We start from the raw sequence: 21,399 nt of genomic DNA, 5'->3' as shown, positions 1-21,399 counted from the left end.
TGTGTTTCAGTCATCGACTGGTTTCTCAGACCGAGTCAGTAGGAGCTTGGACTATAATTTATTGGTATGTATACGATGATGTCCGCTTCGCGCGATGCGATGCTATGGTTGTTATTTTTATTTCCGACTTTTGTGTACTCTCGATGTGATTCAATTTGTCTGTCGGTTGTGTGCCAAACCCAGTGAACTAATCATACGGCGCTAAAAATAAACGAGTGACTGGGGAAGAGGGTGCTGCTGGGTGGGACTAGTTTGCATATTGAGTTCTTCTTCGATTCGAGCATCGTCATCGCCATATCGTACTTTTTTTCTTCACATAAAACCATATCGTACTGTTTTACATGAAATTCGTTTTTGCACACGGGCAAACTTTTTTCAATGACTGTGAGACAACAGCATGAACTATAAGAAAGCATTCAAAATTACTTCCCTTCTTTGGTTCTGCTGTTTTCATTTCGTTACTGTCGGTTCAGGTAATTTTGAGACTAGAGTGTACACATTCCAAAACATACCAATTTTAGATTATTCGCTAGCCCTCACTTTCGCGAACACCTAATTTTAAAGTTACATCACGCACGAGCACAGGGTGGATCTAAAATTTCCTCTGCTGTCGGTCGTGGCCTTTAAGGTCGATGAATGGAAAGAAGCCTTGAAGGCTAATCGAGAATGAAGTTGGTACAAAATGATGGTTAAATAAAAAAAATCGTTTCGTCGGTCATTTGGTGTTTCGCTTTTTTTCGCTCGCTAGTTCTTGATCTTCGAAATGGATCAACTGTTTTCGGTGGTCGCTCGGTCGGTCGGTGCATAGGAAGAAGGAAGTGTGAATAGTTTTCAAGGGGAAAAATACACGCTCCATATCACTTGCAAGGGTAATGCGGAGTAAGAAAATAATAACTTCACACAAATCAAGTACCCAAGTATCGCACTGGTAGTGAAGTACATTTTGTACCAATTTCCTCAGACTGTTGATGGCCAACGATCGCGTAGTGAAACGATGCGATGGGAAAATCTCGCCTCTAATATTTTTAATCTAATAACCCTCTGGAATGCGGATGATTTCGTAAGGAAATGAAGCGTAACGTGTTTTTTTGTATTTGGGTTGAGAAAACCAAAAATACATTATTCATTATTGCTCGATCCGAAAGTGTATGAATAAAACTGCTGAATCAATTATTTTCAATCATATTATGATTTAAATAGAACCTCTTCAAATTTTGCTCGTGAAGCCCAAGGCTGATGTTTAATTTAAGGTTGATATGTGATTAAAAATCAACGAAGAGCTTAGTGACTTAATATGTTTACAAATAACTATAAGAGATTCAAAATTTATAGCATTCTAAACAACCGAAATCGGCATTGAATCCTCGTAGGAGTTGATAAAATTTTTTATTTTATGTACTTGTGAAAAAGAGGCACCTAATAATAAGCACCAGCACCTAATAAGGTTGAATATAGTGGATAGTCGAAGGGAACAGTGATAGTAGTTGCAGAAAGGTGCATGAAAAGAAAAAAAAAGAAAAGCGGTATCTGTGGTTAATGTTAATAAATTTCGTCCATTTGTAGTATATGTTAGCTATGTAATATTTGTCACGTATGCCGGTCTGCGTCCAGGGCCTCTCAAGCAACCCCTCCCAACCCAACATATATTTAAATATTTTTTTTTTTATATTAAAATTCTTGTCAGATGAAACGTTTGATAAATAGTAATAACAATAATAACCTCATTTGCTTTTTAACATATCTGCTGTGCTTTTACTTACCCTGTTTTATGTCTGTTACCTTTAATCATTTTTCATTGACCTTTGTTTGATTGTATTCCTCGAGTAATTGCTTGATTTTTCGTTTGTTCTAATTCTTGAGTTTTCTCGCGTTTGGAAAAAAAGAAAAAGAAATTTGGATTAATAATTTGATTTGAACAATGAAAATTAATGTAAACAAATCTTAATTACGACAGCGCATATATCTAACTATTGGTTAAGCGTTGGCTTTGAGAAAGTTGGTAACGCAATCTTTTGAATACTTTACCAATTTCCTTTACTGAGCCCTCTCGGCACCTCAGTAGAAAGCATGTCTTAGTTGTCACAATAGTTAGTAGTCACAATAGGCTTAAGCTCAAAAATAAACTGATAACTGAAGATGTTCAAGAAGTTTTCATAAATAAATAAGAGATCATCAAAAAGGATTTTTTTAGTTACGTTTCTGTCTACCACACTGGTAGCCTGAGTCCGAATTCCAACGCCGACATAGATGCCGATGCTTATGGGATGGCGTGATCCCTTCACAATCAACCAAACTAGTCTAGATTCAATCCTAGCCAACACCGAAAGATTATCTATGGTATCACACCTGTCACTGCATGAGGAAGTAAAGCCCTATAGTCAACGGGTCGTTAGTTAGGGTCCTGAATGGAGTCACCTCTCCGGGCATCGGTGATTGGTACGACAGTGGCGGAACTAGACCGACGGAAAAAACGAACATAGAATCAATAAAAAAATGTTATAAAGATTGTATAAAATTGTTAAGAAGTTAAATTTAAAAATGTCTTTGAAACTGTGATAATAAAAACAGCATACAAAAAATATATTAAGAAATGTCGAGCAATCTTTGAAAGGTCACCAAGTTTTGGTAAATTAATAACTATAGAGAAAAATAACCCTATCAAAAATTGTCCAAAAGATTTTAGGAGAACGTCAAAAGATTTTCGAAAATGAAAAAAATGTAATACACCCGTTTTTTTTTTGTGTGATTATCATAAATTATGATGAAAAATCATCTAACAGTGTTCCAAAAATACATTGTTAACCATCTGAAAAGTTTGTTTGAAAAGATATAACTTTTGATAAGTTGTCTCAAAACTGTTTATTTGTGTTTGTGTTAATGCGTAAATGAGTAATAAATTTTTAAAGCGTGTAAAAATTACCAAAACATCAAACCATAAATACAAAATTCGAAAAATTTTAACAAATCGGTGAAAAATGTCAAAAATCTTATGAATTGAAAAAAAAATGTCGAAAACTACACAGAAAAAATTGCCTAAAAATTTTTATATAACTGTTGAAAATCCTTCCGTGCTATTTCATAAAAAGGGCAACCTTTTTTATCGACTATGTTTGATCTGGCTGAAACTGATTGGTCCGACGTCTTTGGCAAAGTTTTAGATAATAAATTTGTCTTTCCGAAGACAATATACATACACGGTAAAAAAGATATTTTTTTAAAGAAATGTAGCCAAACAAAATAAAAATAAATTATCCTAAAAAGTTTATTTTTTTAAAATCGTATTTTTTTGAAAACAACTAAAGGTTAGCTAAACATTGATTATGGAGAAATGGAAAAGAAGTTAAAATTTTCTAAAAACAAGAAAAAATAAAGTAGCAGCGGTTATTTAATTGGTTTGAAGCTTCGACAAAGATGTAGACAGTCATTTTGCGGGTGACACAAGTTCTAATAGTCAGTCACAATTGTTCAATTTGAAATCGAAAATTGAAAATCGAACGGATGAAATCCGTTCAAAACTAACCCACTTATAAACATTTGAATTTGAACATATTTCACTCGTGTTCCGTTTTTAGATTTTCATTAGCGGAACTTCCTGAGAATTACGACAGCCTGTCTTGTGCGATCCCTATCCCTCGCACAAAAACAGGTTTGACTGTATTTCTTACAATAGGTTTGGGAAAACACTCGATTGAGGTTAACCAATTTGTTGCTGTGAATCGGTAAATTTCAGTCATAATTCTCTTTCAACTCTGTTTTTTTGCATGATTGGTAACTTTGAAGAGAAGCGTTGCTCAATTGACTTGAAGTCATACGAAAATAATTTTTGCAGGTTTCTGGAACACAGTTGTAGGTAGAGTGCCGCTTCATCGTCAAAACAAAACAGCGTGGAATTGAATCCTGCTCGATGAAAATATTAGGGTGTTTGATCCTGGTTCGAACTAGTTTCAGCGTTTTTCATGATACACTTGGGTTGATCTCAGCGTTACTAATAAATGATGGCAGTTATGTATCAAAATTGATTTCTAATGTGAAAAAACACACTTATAACGATTAAATTGTAGTACTCAAAACTGTATTTCAATGCCTGAATGATTTACTTTTCGATATTTAATGACAGAGAAATAATGATCCAAGTTTGAATCAGGCTGATTGTGGTTTGAATCGTGCAAAAGTTTTTTTTTACTTCTCCAAATATGCAATATTCTTTCAATGACTCAAACAACTACTTAACGGATATGGATAACCCCTAATAGCATACTAATTTACCAAAAAGTTTTTAAATATTTGGACTGCTTTGACTGAAATATAAAAAATGCGTAGCGACTCTAGCGGTGGTATAAGGGAGCTTGCTAGTTCGAACCACGATCATCGGTAGTTCGAAGCAGGATCAAATATATACAGTCATATTTTTGTTTAAAATTTATTTCAACTAACCTTTCATTTGAAAAAATGTTACAGGAATGGAATAATATTCATGTCTAAATGTTTCAAAACTGTTCTTGTATGAATATAATTGGTTTGGATACTATAAAATAATGACGACGAACCAGGTCGTATATGAACAACCAAAGCCAAATTCAATGCTTTTTTAATTGTAAATAATTGAAATTAAGGCTGCAATTTTTAATATGTAAGAAAATCCTATGCTAAGACAGATATCGGAAGCATATTATGCAATCTTTCTAATCTAAAATAACTGAATTTAATATGATTATTCGGGATTTTTCGTAATAGTTCGAACCAGAATCAATTTTGGTATGGTTCAAACCAGGACCAAAACCCTATATCAAATTTACTATTTTGATTATAGGCAAAATCCATTTTCACTATTTTTTGACAAAACTGGGACTCCTTCGTTCCTGTTTTCTTCGTGACGCCTGATAAAAGCTTGTTCAATTCCTCGTCATTGCTGATTGCTAACTGCAGATGATGCGGAATGATTCTTGTTTTATTATCTCCAAGGAATTGAAATCCAGCACGAAATAAACGGGACTCGGTTTTTCCTTGCCTCCTGTGCCACAACCAGAAGTTACAATAACTTGCAAAGTAGATTAAACGAAATAGCAATGCGACGATGAACAAAATCGCTATTCGTATGATGAAGAAACCTGTGTGATTGTCTTAAATACCTCTAATCAGGCGGTGCAGCGTAGGTGGTAAAATAAGAGAATTTGAAAATAAAAAACGGACTGCGCTGCACACTGTTTTTAGGTATACAGACACACGTTGTGCGCGAAATACATTAGTTTTTCGACAGTTGTATAACCGTCAACAGGCATATCATTTTTAATTGGCTCCGTAAAACATTAATTTGTATTGTGCCGTGTCAAATAAATGTTGTGTGAACAAAAAAAACATCCATATCATTAAGATGGCACAACGTTTGCTGTTGCCAGAAGAGCTTGGCAAGAACGTTGGGTCTGAAGCTAGAGCTAAACTGTAGCTTTCATGAACTACACGCTGCTTTATTTTAACTCTAATCTGATTAGGATCTACTCAGTTTGGTATTCTTATGCAAAATGTCAAAAAGTGAGTAATCTAGTACTGGACAATTGAGTAGCATTAACCCAAATTTTCATAATAACCATGTTTACTCAGTTTTGAGTTATTATCCATGATGTTTACTCACCCCTGAGTACATGTATATGTCAAAAGTTTTCAACAGCAATATTATCGGTTTCCGAAGAACAATTGGTGTCGCTTTTTATTCGTTGGCTAGCAGTAAGTATCTGATCTGTCATCAAATCAATAATTTCTTAATCAATTGATAATTTCAGCCCAACATCAGTATTGCAGAGGATTTGAAAACACCTAAAAGATCTCTTCAAAATGAACAACCGCATGTTGTATGTTCTACGATGCCGTTTAAAGCCGGACTTTTATTCGTGATAACAAACGGAAACATTTGTATTGATGTACAGTGCTCAACAATCGATGCAATTTAAATCCTTCGCAGTATTAGGTGACGAATGATGACGGATTATCTGGCACAAAAAAGTAAGTCACAGTTCACGGGCAACTGTCAACCGGTTGGGTGCCGCATTCAATGAAGACACGGGAATGATTTAGTAAATTTTCTAATGTTTCGATGAAAAATAAATCTGTGTTTTTGATTGTTCTGAATTTATTTAATTTATCAAGTCAGATTTACAAAAAACAGAAATCATTAAATTTCCGTATTTAGGCAAACTGGGTAACTTGTACTCATTTTCGTTAATTTCTGGTTTGCATAAACAGAGTAGATTCTACTCAGTTTTTGACGTATGACGCCCTTACTCAGAAGTGAGTAACCATGAAAGTACTCTAATTAGGGTACCTCCACTTTTTTCAAAAGTGGGTGATATCTAACTCACTTTAGAGAAACAAAAAATGAGCGTGTACATTAGATCGAAGTAAATTGTTTCATTCCTCCTGCCAAGTACAAATTACAATCGGCCCTTCTCAGGGCCACAAACAGTTGAATTTTCTTACTTTTCAAAATATGAAATGAGTGTATGAAATGAGTGTATTTCGTAATGACTAGAAAATTGACAGATTTGCCGGTTGTCACCATTATTGTGCCAAGACCAGCCCCCTGAAATAATTTATATGAAGTAAAACAGCATGGGTGCAGTTGTAAAACAGCGTGCTTTAGAAAAGGAATTGTTTCAAAAATAATTTTTATTATCACTATTAGCAACATTTTGACGAGTGCCGAAAAACTAATAAATACTTCAATTGAATAAATTTGAGGCGCTAAAAAATGCCATTAGTGTTGGCCCAATAGTTGCACACGCTATAAAGGCAGATCTTTTTATAGCTCTGACTTTTTTTTGGGAATATTGAAATGCGCCTTTGTGGGATGAAACTTAATTGTATTTGGTGTCGTTTGCCATTCAAAAATTTAAGCAGTAGATTTTTCACTTGTTTTAGTGACGATTTTACAAGTCAACTACTAGCTCAGGCACTACCAACTATTAGCAGTGCCTATACGGATGAAAGCGAACGCGCCACATCCACACAGAATCACTAACATGTCCGATTATGTTAAGCAGTGCTACAGACATGCCTGAAAGACGGTGCTTCCCAAACAGACGGGAGATCCAAAATATGGCGCTTTGGACCACCAGTGTACTCTGTAGGTCCGTCCGCTATAAAGAATTGTAATCAAATGAGCGGGTGTTGCAATAGAAACCACATACATAAGACATACGTAACACTCAGGAAGTAATCTTACAAAAAAATGGTACAAGATGAACTACTCGAATGGTACCATACTCTGAATAAAATCACTGTTTGAGTGTTCGAGCCTTCTTAGGTGTACCTACGAAGCTTTGTATTTATCTCGTTTCCACTCGAAAAATGCTGCATTGATTTTGTAAAGAACTTTTTGACAGTTCCTTATGGGATTTTCTTTGGGGCTCGATAAAGCCCAGAAAAAGAAAATTCATTTTGGACAGGACGGGGTACGGAGTACTATGGGGCAACGTGTACCAGAAAAAAACGCCAGTGTTACGTATGTCTTATGTGTGTGGTAGAATCCAAACAAACATATTCTATTGAAAATCTCCGTCTATTACGCTGCGACCCGCCGCAACTTTGATTTCTGCTAGTCGATCCAGGCTAAATTTGTGTATGCTAGCTTTTAGACGTGACTATTTAAAGTTGTACTTCCAAAGTGCATGTTGTTGTATACCTGAGCGGGTAAATCACCAACAAAAATCACGTAGAAAGTCAAATCTTTTGTATAACAGGTGGCAACTAAAAATCTGGATTTTTTTTGGGGCTCCATTATTCCACAACAAACATGCTCAAAGAGGAATGAGAAAATCTATACAAAAGCTCTATCTTTCCTCTTTATGCTTTGTTTATGCATGCTCAGTTCGGTTCAAAATGGCATTCAAACAACGAGCATTCCGCAAGTGCATTTTACAGTTCGCTATAAACTGCCCAACAATGTTGGCAAAAAGTTCATGGTAAACCATTTTGAAAGCGGAAATCTTCCGGTTACTACAGTGATAGACATTCGTTTAGCCGCATTCGAAAAAAACTTGAAACATTTACAGAGCAATTAGGAATATTCTTTTTATCGGGATACTTGTTTGTGTAGTGGTAGTATATTTCAGTCACTTTTATTGGAAGGACACTTGTCACGCTCACATACGCACAAGACGGCATCAGTGAATGTAAACATTCAATCTTTGTAATTTCCCGAGACATACGTTTAGCCGCAGGGCATAAAAATCAAGTTTTCGTATCTTTATTTTTTGAAAAATTACTTCGGAGTGTTCAATTTACAAGGTAAATAGTAAATGCACAACGTAAGAAATAATTCAGATAAGTAATTAACGTTTAATCTAAAAGAATGGCGAAAGGTACTCGATTGACGGAGGAGGAGCGGAAAATAATGAAGATTTTAAAGGAAGAACAGCTTTCTTATCGCTCAATCGCAACGGAAATTGGTCGATCCGAAAAAGTTGTACGGAATTTCTTGAAAAAGGGTCCGAAATATGGGATAAAACGACCTACAAAGGGAACACTAAAGTTACTTTGCGTCTTAAAGGTCAAAAAAGGCACGAAGCAACTAAGAAACGATTGTCCCGCGCTCAAATTAAGGCAAAATTGCGTGTTCCAGTAACGAAGAGGCATATTGCGCGCATCTTGAACGAGTCACCAAACATTAAATGGAAGAAACTGCAAGGGAAGCCGAAACCTTCGCACCCATAAGCAGAACCGTCTCATTTTCGCCCGGCAATACATGGAATGCAAACTAGAATGGCGAAATGTTGTGTTTTTTCGACGAAAAAAAGTCAATTTGGATGGTCCGGACTGTTACAGTTGCTATTGGCACGATTTAAGTCAACAGAATGTCGTGAGATCGAAGCGCAACTTTGGTGGCGGAAGTTTGATGGTTTGGGGAGCCTTTTCCTATTACAACAAGCTTCCCATTTGTTTCGTTTCCACCCGAATGAACTCCGAGAAGTACCTTGAGCTACTGGAGGACGTTTTGATTGGCCCTATTGAGAATAACGCTACCGAGGATATCGTTTTTCAGCAGGATAATGCATCGATCCACGTTTCCAAGCAATCAAAGACATAGTTTGCTGAGAGGGACATTCCGCATCTTGAATAGCCAGCTTGCAGTCCCGATTGCAATCTCATAGAGAACCTCTGGGGAATCTTGGCCGGCATGGTCTATGCAAACGGACGACAGTTTGACAACATTTCCAGCCTCAAGGCAGTGATTCAGGAGTGTTGGGCTAAAATTGAGATGGCAACACTTCAAAAGCTGTCTGACTCGATGCCAAATCTAATTTTTCAAGTGATCCGAAATGGAGGGGGACATACTAAATATTAGACACCGATTGACCAGTAAATTTGCCACACAATGTTTGTTTTTCTCGATATTTGAAGATGCGGCTAAACGAATGTCTACCCAAATTTCACACTTTTGAATCGTTTTGAGTACAAAAAGTGGACTGTTACTATTTTTAATAATAAATCCGACCAAAATAAACAACCTTTGTTATTTATCAGCAAAACTGAACAAAAAACTGATCTATTTTTTAAAAAATTGAGACACAATAGGCTAAACGAATGTCTACCACTGTATTATGTATGGCTATATACTATAATCCTCCAGGGAGGTAGTTGAAGAGTGGCCAAAGTAGTGGACAGAAAAAGACTTTTTCATTTTTGACAAATCGTGGTTCAAGCCTAGTGGTTTGAACGAATGTTTGAGCAACATTGTGATTCCATTTCTTCCAAAACATCATACAGATGAAAAGCATGTGTTTTGGCCAGAGAAAATATCATCACAGCACATCAAAAAACACAAACGTTTATGAACAACCACTCGACTCCATTTGTACCCCAAATACGCAACCCAACAAATCCACCTCAATGTCGTCCAATCGAAGATTTCTTTGGGATCTTGAGTTACTTTGGTGCAAAAATACCTGAAGATAAACGAATTGCGAACAGTTGATCGGTAGAATCAAGAGATGCATTCGAAAAACGGATTTGAAGGCCGTACAACGCTCTTGTTTTGGCATCATAGGAAAGCCACGTCGGGTGGCCGGTAACGGACCTTTCTCAAATGTTCAATACTTTTTGTTAGTTCACAATGAATGTATCTTCATGAGAAATAAATCAGTTTTTCCACCATCAGTTTTCATAAGCAATAAATCAGTTCTTCCACCTTTTTTTGACAGCTGTAGAAAAAAAAATCCGAATTTTTAGTTGTCACCCGTTACTTTAGTGTTAGCTGTGTTGGGGATGAAAGGTTATTAGTTTGATTTAGACTGAGACTGAATGTTTTGCCTGATATTTGCCTTGAAATTTTTCAATATTACAATAGTTAGCAACACAATATCACAATTCTTCACTTCTTGGTGGATGCACAGCTAATTTCCCAATCGATTGCTATAAGAATGATGTAAATCCGTTGGAAACTAATTGAGTTTGAGATATTTAAAAAGTGGACAATTTTTGTGCCGCTCTGGATGTTTGAGGATTTTTAATTTATGTTGTCATAAGACGTAATTCTACGCTAAAAGCAACAAATTGTCGAAATGCGTCACAAATTAGTCAAATAGTGCAAAAGTCTTTTAGGCGACGCTAAAAATTTGTTGTTAATAGATTTGCGGCAAACGAGAAAATATTATCAAAGAACCGACAAGTGCTCGAAAGTTATTATATAATTCCATGAAGTCCCCACAATATCGCAAAAGTCGTTGAGAATTACCTAAAGTATGTTAAAAGTTGTGTAAAGCTTTCCAAACAATTTTCAATATTGTCGTCGAAAAACGATCCGGAAGACGCCAAGGGATTGTTGAAAAATTGTTAAACATCGTAACAATGTTATGAAAGAAATTCGTCCAGGATATTATATAACGTTCAAAAATAATTCTAAAATTTTGATATACAAAAAGTGACAGATTTTAGAAAAACGTAGCAAAATAGTTAAAATTTCAAAAAATATATTGGTGGTAATGGTGCTTTATATCGACAGAAATTTTAATCAAAAAAAAAATCGAAAATTATCCAGAATTTTATTTTTTAAAAGTAATTAAACAAATGATCGAAAAGTTCTCACCGTTCCTTCAACAATCGTCGGAAAAATATAAAAAAAAGATACTAAATTGTGATTATTAAAAACCGTTACAGCCATTAAAGTAAGGTTAGAAATTAGATGAAAAGGAAATTGTGAAAACAAATCTAAAATCGTCAAAAAGTAAAAAAATAATCATAAAAGATGTCAAAGTTTACGAAAATCTTTAAAACATTGGCAGAATTTGTAACGACTATTGTAAACATTCTAAAACTACATGAAATCGGAATATATATAGTTTGCTTGTCTTTCAGTCACGCGCACGACAAACGAAAGTTACTCAAATTGCCTTTTTCCTAAGCAAACTCTGAAGCTGAGGTACACTAAAGTTTGTTATTTTTTTGTGGGTAGCAACGCAAACACTCCTGTTCTGACTACAAGTTACCTTTGCTTTTAGTCCTCCACTCACCTCCTCTCGCCTGGTATGAAACCAGTTGGAAGAAAATCAAAGCTAACTGCGTCTTAACTTATATTCGGCACACGTGTTAAATTAGCACATGGCTATAGGTTCTGATGCAGGTGCATCGACAAAAACCGCCAAAAACGTAATAAAGGGCGGAAGGCAATTTACCAAAATGTTCTCAAGAAGTTGTACTCAAAGATAAAGCAATATAATTTTTTTTCGATATCTTTAAAAATTGAAAAGAAATTTAACCTACACAAGACATGCTGCACATATTGTACCCCAAATTAATGCTTTAAGTATACTACGACGTTCAAGATGTACGGAGAAAGGGATAATTATTTTGCTGATACGTGAAAATTTTAGCTGTTTCAAAAAAACTTAGAGTATAAGATAAACCCATTTTCGACAAGTGACATTCAAACTTTGATTCAAGTTCAACAATTATACTTGAAAATTTTCACGATGAAATTATTCAGTAAGGTACAGATTGATCTTTAATTTGCAATACAGTTTGTGTTAATTTTGTTTATAGTTGATGAGTAATAAGAGTTTGAAGTTCATTTTTTGAGGCAAAAACTAATTTCTCTGCGCCGGGAACGGGTTAAGCTATTGGCCATTATTTTTGAACATTATGTAAAATCTGATCCTCAGTTTTGATTTAAGATGTTTTGATATATCGACATAAAATTTTCCAAGTTTTAAAAATTGAACATACGTTTATCTACTATCCTGCAAATGCGCTACAGTAAGCCAACTTTTTTTATTTTTTATCAAATAATATTTGTTTGCTTATGGAGAAGAAGATGAAAACAAAAAAGTAGACAAAGGTGGTGGTGATGGAATGAGGATTGTTATATTGTCACGCAACACTATAAAAGGTTTCTGTGATGGAACGCAGATGACAGATGTTTCATGCGCGTCATTTATCATGTGTGAAGTTATATCGGAGTATTAGAGAGGGATTTAAACTACCCATCAATGATTGAAGAAGGACAGTACTTCGTTGTTCCAAGCTTTGCTATTGTTAGTAACAAATTGCAGAGACAAACTTTTGCATGTGTGAATATTTTTTTGAGCAATCCTGTATTTTTTCATGAGCAATGGTTTTTGTTAATTGTTTTTTTTTTTCAATCACATTCATTTTTAGTTATTTTGTAAGTTTAATTTGAATATAACATATGTAACATCAAACAATTGAGTAAAAGGGGCTATTATTCAAGTTATGAAATTTTAAAAAAAATAAATCGTTAGAAAACAATTTTTCGAAAATAATCAAATAATGGAGAAAAAGTTTTTAGATATTGGAGAAAACAGCTGTGCAGTGGATCCGTATAAGAAGCGAGATGCATATTTGTTTTCGAGTAAGCAATTAATCCACGATCTACTGAACGAAGGATTTATCGCAGTTTAAATAATTAATTAAGTTTTAAACCAGCGCTGGCCATCTGCATCGAATTGTCGATAGTGTCATATGTAGTTACATCTTGAACTTCAACTCGATATTCCAAAAAAAAATTTTCATTTTAGACTAAAATCCAAATTCTAATAGTTCAAAATGCATTTGAAAGTGGCTAGCCACTACGGGCCAACTAGTTACAAATAAAACATGTTCGAAAAATCATGTGATGTTCACCAGAAGGCCAACAACCAATCAGACTCTGCTAAAAATAGAACAGCTAAGATGAAATGTTGCCTTTGGATGTGTTGTGGTGCAAGAAATAAGAATTTTGCGTATTATGTTAATCCAACTTCAATAAGTATAGTAGAGAGTTCAAAAAGCAAAGTTTAGCATCTTTTGTTACAGTTGTAAAACCCAATGTGCACACTTCTAGGTTTAATAATGATTACATGATAATCTCATGGTAACAAGAGCTAAACTGTGAGTCATAAACGCACAATCAATCAAAAATCTATTCCGATCTTATCTGCAAACTCATCATTAGTTGCGTATAGCAACACACGGTGAAACGATGAACTACTCTGTAGCTAATTTAGTCGATTTCAACGCTTTATGGTTGCCAAAGTGCCACCTGTCATTAGGAAAAACTAAGTCTATCAAGTTGTCAGTGTCAATTGGGCACGCTCAATCGCACGCATGGCTGATTGATTATCATTTTATTGTTTTTTTTTTTGAGAAAAGAAATTGTGCGACCAGCTACTAGTGATAGATATCTAAAATTAAATATTAATGACAAATATTAACCATAAAATGAACGTAGAAATGAACTTTTCTACAACTAAATTAAACGTAAAAAAGGTGTGTTGCAATTTCGAAAATATTTCTGACATAACGAGGGTTATATTATATTACAAGCAGAGGAATAGATTTTTATATCCAAACCTTCACTACATTAGACATATAAATTACACACAGAATATTAATCAATATATGCAAAAAAGAACCACTTTTTGCAATTGCAACAGTCTTCTTGTGATGGTATAATATCTTAGTTGATAAATTCCACTCGGGTGAAAATCATTTACAACTCATCAGAATGATGTATTCTGTAACAATAAAACATCATTGATTTATTTAAATATCTGAAAACACTTTATCTGAGTAACATAGAACAAACTGCAGCCAGCAATACTAACATTCCACTGTGGAGCAGAGTTTTGGCACTGTTCGGTTCCTGGATAAAATTGCGACCCCAAATAGAAAAAGCTAGGAGATCGGAGCGCGGACTTATCAATTTGTACTGAATCTGCTTGTACTCAACACTAAAATTGTAGAATAGATTATAGAGCTTATGATTCAATTACTGAAAGTGCAAAAAATATACTCACAAATTCTCTGTATACAACCGCTCACTGTATTCGGTCTCTTCGACCTCCAGGGGTAGAATGCTCATATCAACACTGTTCGGGAGTAGGAAAACATCCTCGTCACCCGGGAAAACACCATCTATTTGGATCGAATTAAACTGTACGGCATTGGCCACCACAGACTGGTTGTCGAATCGAGTCGCGCAAGAACTGAGAGAGTCGTTGGTGCAAGCAAGTAGGGCGCAAGCCGTGATGGCACCATCTGCGAAACCGTCGAAAGTTCGTATGCCGTCGTGTACCGCCAAACGATAGCGATAATATTGCTACTCGAGGAGAAAATATAGTTTTTTGGGTCCCTCAGTGAGTCACAAATTTAAACCTACCTGATCGCCAGGTACATACTGGACGGTGTAATTCAGGGTGAAATTACAGCAAAGTTGGTTCTGGCATAAACTGGACTGGAAGTCAGTGTCACCAATCATTGGAAGGCTCGTTGAATAGTACCCATCAATTTGGTCCCGCTTCAGTTTGAGATCCGTCATTTCTAGTGGTGTGTATTTTTCATGTGGTTGCTTAACCAATACAGCTTCCGGTCGGTCGATCTTCGGAACTTTTGCCACGTACAGTTTACTGAGAAAAAGTAGTTCATAGTAAGAAATAACCAAGAAAAATGGAAATCATTACATATCCGCAAGATGATTCATAACGGACACAATTCGCCCGCGTTTTCCGGCAAAAACTCCTGTGCCAGTGCTACCGATCCCCGGAAAGCTTGCTCCAGAGGCTAGGAAATTAACGTTGTTCTTAAAGGCCCACGCCTGCTGAATTTGGACTGCCGTCAGGAACGGCAACTCCGAGAACCACATCGTGGAAAATATCACGTCAGTAACTCCATTTCGAACTATCTGCAAAGCCGGTTGGTCGAACATTAAATCGAAGCAAATGAACGTTCCAAAAGTAACTCCGAAATCCGTCTCGAATGTGACCACATCAGCCGTACGTGTTGTATTTATTCCGTTTTCTCCGAAAAGGTTATATTTTCGATAGCGTGCGATAACGAATCCATTCCGGTCGAAAACAACGTTGGTATTGAAACGATTTAATCCATTCGGAGCGCAAGGCCGACTGTCGTTATCCTCCGGACAGAGAGCTTTTTCTACTAGATTGACCACCAAATACTTCTGGCGTTGTCTCGCTACGCAAGACAGATCACGAACCGTAGTTTCATATAAAGCGATATTACAGGGGGCAATCCGTTCACTTGGATCAGGTACAAAGGAGGCAGTTTCGATGTTATTTAAACCGTACTCCGGAAAGACGATTATATCTACAGGATCAGCTTCGGCAGAATTAATAAGCTGAATATATTTTTCCAGATGTTTCGATGCATAGACATCAGGCTCTTCAACGGTCTTGTCCTCGTAGCTAAACTCCACAACGCCTGCCCAGTAAGAATCGTCCGCCGGAGTAGATATCTGCAACCACGTGATCTCGATGAATTGCCAAAGTATTATCAATTGTTAACCTATCGTACCTGCGCACTCAGTACAATAAAACAGGCAATAATGCCGGTCAGTAACGCTTGCCTTATCTGCATACTGATCGCACTGGCACCGACCGCCAGCTACAGAGGTACGGAGCGGTGTTTATGAGGTCCTTACTCAAACACAGGTGATAAGCAACTGAACAACTTTGTTCGGTGGTATTCTGCCAGCTGTTTTGCGTATCTTCCCGTTTGGTTGTCGTATCCCGGTTTTATTTTGCACCACCACTACCTGCGTTTTGTCCACGGTAAAATCGAGTACGGTGTTTTTTTCACTTTTTTCAGCATCTGCTCAACTTAAATCGATGAATACGTCACCAGAATTCGGAATGGAAATTTTGGTATTTTGTTGTTTTGAATTTATTGTAAATGTGTGCGGTTTGTTTCTACCAGACATAGACGAAGTATCGTATCGCACGTTATCGACACGAACCTCTTTGTTATCGGGTGACCTAACACACTAAGAAAAAAAGTTATACTTTCAACGAACTGAGCGATGATTGCTATTTGTTTTTAGTTTATCGCCGTATTGAATGGTGAAATTTCGCAATTTGAGAAAAAACATAATGCGGGATTTTTTCGTTCTCTAAGCAAAGTGTGCAGTGGTAGTCGAAGAAAACCAAAAATTTTTTTTCCTGCTTGGCATTTGCCAAATGCCTGAGTACAACTGATAAAAAATTCGTTGGTATTCGTTTTTAAATTCGATTGCTGTTGATAAGAGAACGGCTGACGCGTGTGATTACCTTCAATAACCTTTTCGGTTAATTTTCTAGGATTAGTGAATCATGCTTAGGGCTGGACTATGTTGGAGGTTGGAGTTCTTCCCGGAGAAAAATCACAGTTCCGACAGATAGCTAAGCACCATAATAAAACTATTTTATTCATAACTATTCATAACAAAAAGTTTATCAAAAATATTTTAACTAAGAGGGATGCAGAAAAATTTGAAAATTGCCTAAAACTGAGATTGCAAAGATTTTTTCAAATTATCTCTCAGAACAAAAAAAACTCTTATCACTTAACGAGTGTTCTCATTCAGGGCAGCACGATCTTCAACTATCTTTCTTGCATTTAAGCAGGATCACAGCTCAGTTAGTAGATATTGATTTATTTTTCGAACGGAGTCTCAATTCGAATGTTAAGTATTACAACGTATTTAATAGATATTCTAATTAATTTTAATCAGACTTGAATAACTTCATAACGACTCAACCAATTTGAGTGTCAAAAAGTATTTTTTTAAAGTTTAATATCATTGTTCTTCGATTTTTAAATGAAGATTGAAAATCGCTCTAGATAGCTTGTAGCTATTGTAGTTATTTTGAGCATTTTTGATTCGTGATTTAAAAATTAAAGGACAACGATAGAAATTTTTTAAAAATCACGTTTTGCTTAGAAAATGCAGCTCTTTCAGATGATATAAAAAACTGATAAAGCTAAACAACCCAATTGAGCGAATGACTCATTTCACGGTGAGAGGTTTAGTTATGATCGCAGTTATCTGTGAAATAGAAAAAAAATCTACAAAATACGATATTAAATTCGGGAACCCGAAAGAAATAGGTATATTTATTACTTATTTTGTGTTATTTGAAGCATTGAAAACGTTATCTACATATGACAGAGGAAATACAATTTATTCAAGCCATGCCTATTACCATGGTTCAGAAATTGTTGCTTATATGTACTGGAAACAAGTGAAAAATAAAATTTTACCATATCATTAGCATCACTAGTACACAGTCTTCCAGAGACAGTTTTGTGTTTTGCCATTGTAGTGCGCCCCCCAAAGCTTTCGAATCGCCAATAAAAGCAGAAAACCATCGCCACGACTCAATTGGCTAAATACTGTGCGAAATCTGCAACGTCCTGCGCCCCGTAAATTGAATTAAACGTTCCAAATTATATCACCGACAAATGGTAAGCCATGTTTGCTGCCTTTTGTGCTTTCATATACCTAAGCGAAGGCTCACTCGCTCAGGTGACGACAATAAGCAGTTTGGCGATGCCTGACGATGGAGTGTGATAATTGTACCTATATTGTTTTTTTTTTGTTTCATCCGTTGCGTGCGTTTTGCTTTCAGTGAGCAAAAGTCCAATCAATTTGCCCTTCGTTTACCGAGAGACATGTTTTTGTTTCTGTAATTTTGAAATATTGACTTTTGACCGTGCCAAAGAAGCTAAACTATTTCAGTTCGACGAGAGATTTTTTTAATTTTCCATTTTCATGAAGAAACATACTCTAGTCTTTAATGGGTTGAATTCCATATGGTACACAAGTAAATATTGTGTATCTTTTCAGCGATCATTTGGCAGAGCCACAAAGTGGCTCAAACGAAGTACACAGTGATAAAAACAAAAACAATACTTGATAATTACGAAAGCAGAGATACACTATATTTTAGGGGCATATCTTTGATGTGTAAGATAAAAGTAACAGTTAGTTTGCTTTGTATTTTTAAACTGGTTGGTCATGTAATGTATAGTTAGTTATATTTCACGTCACAGCTAAAAGAGCAAAATTTTTCCACTACATTTTGTTGTCGCAGTTTTGCTGTTTGTTTAGACAGACGTTTGCAGTTTAATTTCGGTGTTTAATGTAACGATTTAATGCTACTAATGCAATGCTTCTATTGACACTAAGAGAAATTTTTACGACCGAAAAAAAAAATAAGTTGAAAATTCACGCAAGTCATGACTGTCTGGTTTTCATCTAGACGGCCGGGAAAGATATTTACGTATTTTGGATTATAAACAATGACATTGGGCATAAACAAAATAAAGGACATCGTTCTATACTTTTGGCTTCTCGGGGTAAAATTTTTCAGTTAATAATTATGACTTTAGTGCTTATAATAGAATGAAGCCAAAGTTTTCATCGACCTTCTTGATGCATACTGAGCAATTCCTCAAAAAATGGTCAACCATTCGACTATTTTTCATTTGGCTGAAACTTTGCATAGACGTGTCTTTAGGAAAAAGATGCCATTTTGTGCTAAAAATCAAAAAGATGCAGACTTTATCAAGGACTTCGATAACGAATCACTGTTGCTTCCTATAGTAGGAGATAACGAAGCACTACAGCAAATTTTCGACACGACCAGTCAGTTAGGATTATATCAAGTAAACGCAATACGAAAAGAACTGAACTGTTTTTTAGATCTCTTGTTCACAAACTGCACTGCAGATTTTAGCGTAGATAAAGCCATTGATCCTCTATGGAAAAATGAGAAATTTTATACAGCCATTGAGTATTCATTAAGCATAGATAGCACTAGATCACGTCCCAATGATAGTGAATTTGAGTAGGGGAATTGTGGGTAAAATGAACAGGGGTGGTAAAATGGACACCCGTTTAAATCTCGACTATTACATTGAAAAAAAGTACAAACTTCTTTGGCACCTTATCTTAGAGGCACTAGAAGCTATTTGAGACAAAGTGTGCGACATGGAACAGTCAAACAGTCAAAATAATAAACAAAAACAAAAAAACACGTGTACATTCGTGGTGGTGATGTTATTTTTGGCCTACAAAAAATATGGTTTTTTCTAGTATAAAACAGTATTTTATAACGATTTTTCTGCAATTATCTGTACTCAGCCTATAAACCAGATAAAATCATCAAAGGTTAGTAATTGTTTAAAAGATTTTCTCGATATATTTAGGTATTTTCAATAATATGTATGTGCGGGTGAAATGGACAGCCTATGCTGATTAGGAAAAAATTATGTTAATTTTCATTGAAAAATCTAGATGCTCCGTGTATATAACAGAAAAACGCAAAGGTAAACTCGGACCGATGAACAGATGACCGCGGCTAATCGTACCGTTGAATGCGAAATGCCCGTGAAAAAAGATTCCGCCATTTCTCAGTTTCTTGCGTAAAGGTCATATATTATTATTAATTCTACGACAAACGGTGAAAATTGGTTGGTGAATGCATAAGTGTGTCACGTGCTATGGAACAACATTTTACTATCTTTACATTTTACTAATTAATATTCACGCCAAAGATGTTCATATTACCACCTCCCTATGTTCATTTTACCCTTACGTGTCCATTTTACCCCCAAAAAACTGCTTTCGAAAATGCTCATGAAAACTTCGAAAAATACTATATTTGAGTACTTTTTCTTATTTTTTGTATCGACCGTTAGTGGCTCAGTTGTACGCTATCACCTCACAGTTGTAGTGTTAAACTGTGGAGGAAATTGGGAAATGGCTTAGGGTGTCCATTTTATCACCCCTTCCCCTATATGTATGACTTTAAAAAAGCTAATATAACAGATATCGACCGTAAACTCAGTGTAGTCGACTAGCAATCACTTCTGCGAGGCGAAGAGGATATTGAAAAAGCCGCGAATCCTTTTCTCTCTCTATTATACGAAATAATAAATGATACAGTTCCTAGGACGAAAAAACGCACCAACTTTTGTTTCAAAGATCCCGTATGGTACACGCAACAGATCAAAAACTTGAAAAACAAAAAACAGGAAGCCCATAAAATGTACAAACACCATAAATGTTAGACCAATCTGGAACGATACAAGAACATATGCAGCGAACTAGATGCAGAAATCTCATTAGCCTATGAGAATTATAACTCTGAGCAATTCTCGCTGAAACCGTCCCACTGGTGACATGAGGTCTTTCAAAAAGGATATTTTTATGTCTAAATGATTGATTGTAGCAAAAAAATGAGGAAACCACTTTGGTTAGTTCATATTGATGGACCCCTCGAGCACAAATCGGTTAAACGGTTTTTACAAAAATTGATTTTTGAGCAATTCTTGACCTTTTATTGATTTATTTTCCTCTAATTTGCCCTTGAGCCCCCTGCAACCAACACATCGTTTTCAAGAGGAATGATAGAGCTTTCATTTGAAGTAGAAAAAAATTGGCCGCCATCTTGGATCTCGCCGCAATCTTGGATTTATTCAGAAAAACGTGTATTTGAGCAAGTTCGCAACCACCGATTTTGAATTTGACATCACCATTGGAAAGCTGAGAAAAAATGCTTTAAGATACATTCAAAATATTAGGTGAGCATTGAGGTTATTTTGTCATTCTGGTCACTTTTCAAAATCGAGCTTCAAACAGTTCAACGCATGACTCGCGTCCATTATCAAATCAACGCAATATACTGAGCCTGTGGTGTGCGTATGATGTGGACAATCAGTACCTATTCCTAGTTCACAGGTAGTAAGTGCACCCACGCACTGTAATTTCTGAATAGCCTTTAATCAATTGGCAGAATTTCGTTAGGTAGCACACGTACCCTTTTCGTCGATAAGAATTTGCCAGGGATCAAAAAAGTGATGATTCTACTCTTACTTTATTTACGCTGGCATACACAAATCTCCTCTAGATTACTCGGGATATACTTGATTCGTACTAAACCTTAGTATACCATACCTAAGTTTGTTGATAGTAGTTTCATGCATGAAAACAACAGTATACAACAGTAGCAAAAACAACATCTAACGTTAATTTGTTTAGTTACTGAACACGCGAAAACTGTCCTCCGTAAAGGGAACCAAACATTGTTCTTGCAAAAAAATCGTAAAGAAGCTTAATCACAAATTACGTTA

At 35.8% G+C, this 21,399-nt stretch overlaps 1 protein-coding gene across 2 annotated transcripts; it reads right to left on the bottom strand.

Annotated features, from left to right (window-relative positions):
• Positions 1-2,352: 2,352 nt before the first annotated feature.
• LOC129725350 (vanin-like protein 1) lies at positions 2,353-16,027 on the bottom strand. 2 transcript variants are annotated; one of them, XM_055681045.1, is made up of 6 exons: positions 15,799-16,027; positions 14,949-15,739; positions 14,648-14,894; positions 14,286-14,587; positions 14,094-14,219; positions 2,353-2,453 (listed from the first exon to the last, which is right to left on the bottom strand). In XM_055681045.1, the coding sequence occupies exons 1-6, from the start codon at positions 15,859-15,861 to the stop codon at positions 2,390-2,392; spliced, it is 1,593 nt and encodes a 530-aa protein (XP_055537020.1). In that variant the 5' UTR covers positions 15,862-16,027; the 3' UTR covers positions 2,353-2,389. The 2 variants fall into 2 exon arrangements, with proteins under 2 accessions (XP_055537020.1, XP_055537021.1); XM_055681046.1 differs by lacking the exon at positions 2,353-2,453 and adding an exon at positions 13,864-14,003 and having other exon boundaries at positions 15,799-16,026.
• Between the last annotated feature and the right edge of the window lie 5,372 nt (positions 16,028-21,399).

This window comes from Wyeomyia smithii, chromosome 2, assembly GCF_029784165.1.
Source record: "Wyeomyia smithii strain HCP4-BCI-WySm-NY-G18 chromosome 2, ASM2978416v1, whole genome shotgun sequence".
NCBI lineage: Eukaryota > Metazoa > Arthropoda > Insecta > Diptera > Culicidae > Wyeomyia > Wyeomyia smithii.
The sequence above is the reverse complement of the archived record's forward strand: the minus strand, read 5'-3'. Positions and strand labels throughout refer to the sequence as shown.

What these genes read in the sequence shown, in the direction of transcription:
- LOC129725350 (XM_055681045.1), bottom strand. Translation starts at nt 15,861, where the DNA reads ATGCAGATAAGGCAAGCGTTACTGACCGGCATTATTGCCTGTTTTATT. An exon ending in TTATTGTACTGAGTGCGCAG is followed by an intron (nt 15,740 to 15,798) that starts GTACGATAGGTT and finishes ACGTGGTTGCAG; the next exon opens with ATATCTACTCCGGCGGACGA. An exon ending in ACTCTGCTCCACAGTGGAAT is followed by an intron (nt 2,454 to 14,093) that starts GTTAGTATTGCT and finishes CCGTCGGTCTAG; the next exon opens with TTCCGCCACTGTCGTACCAA.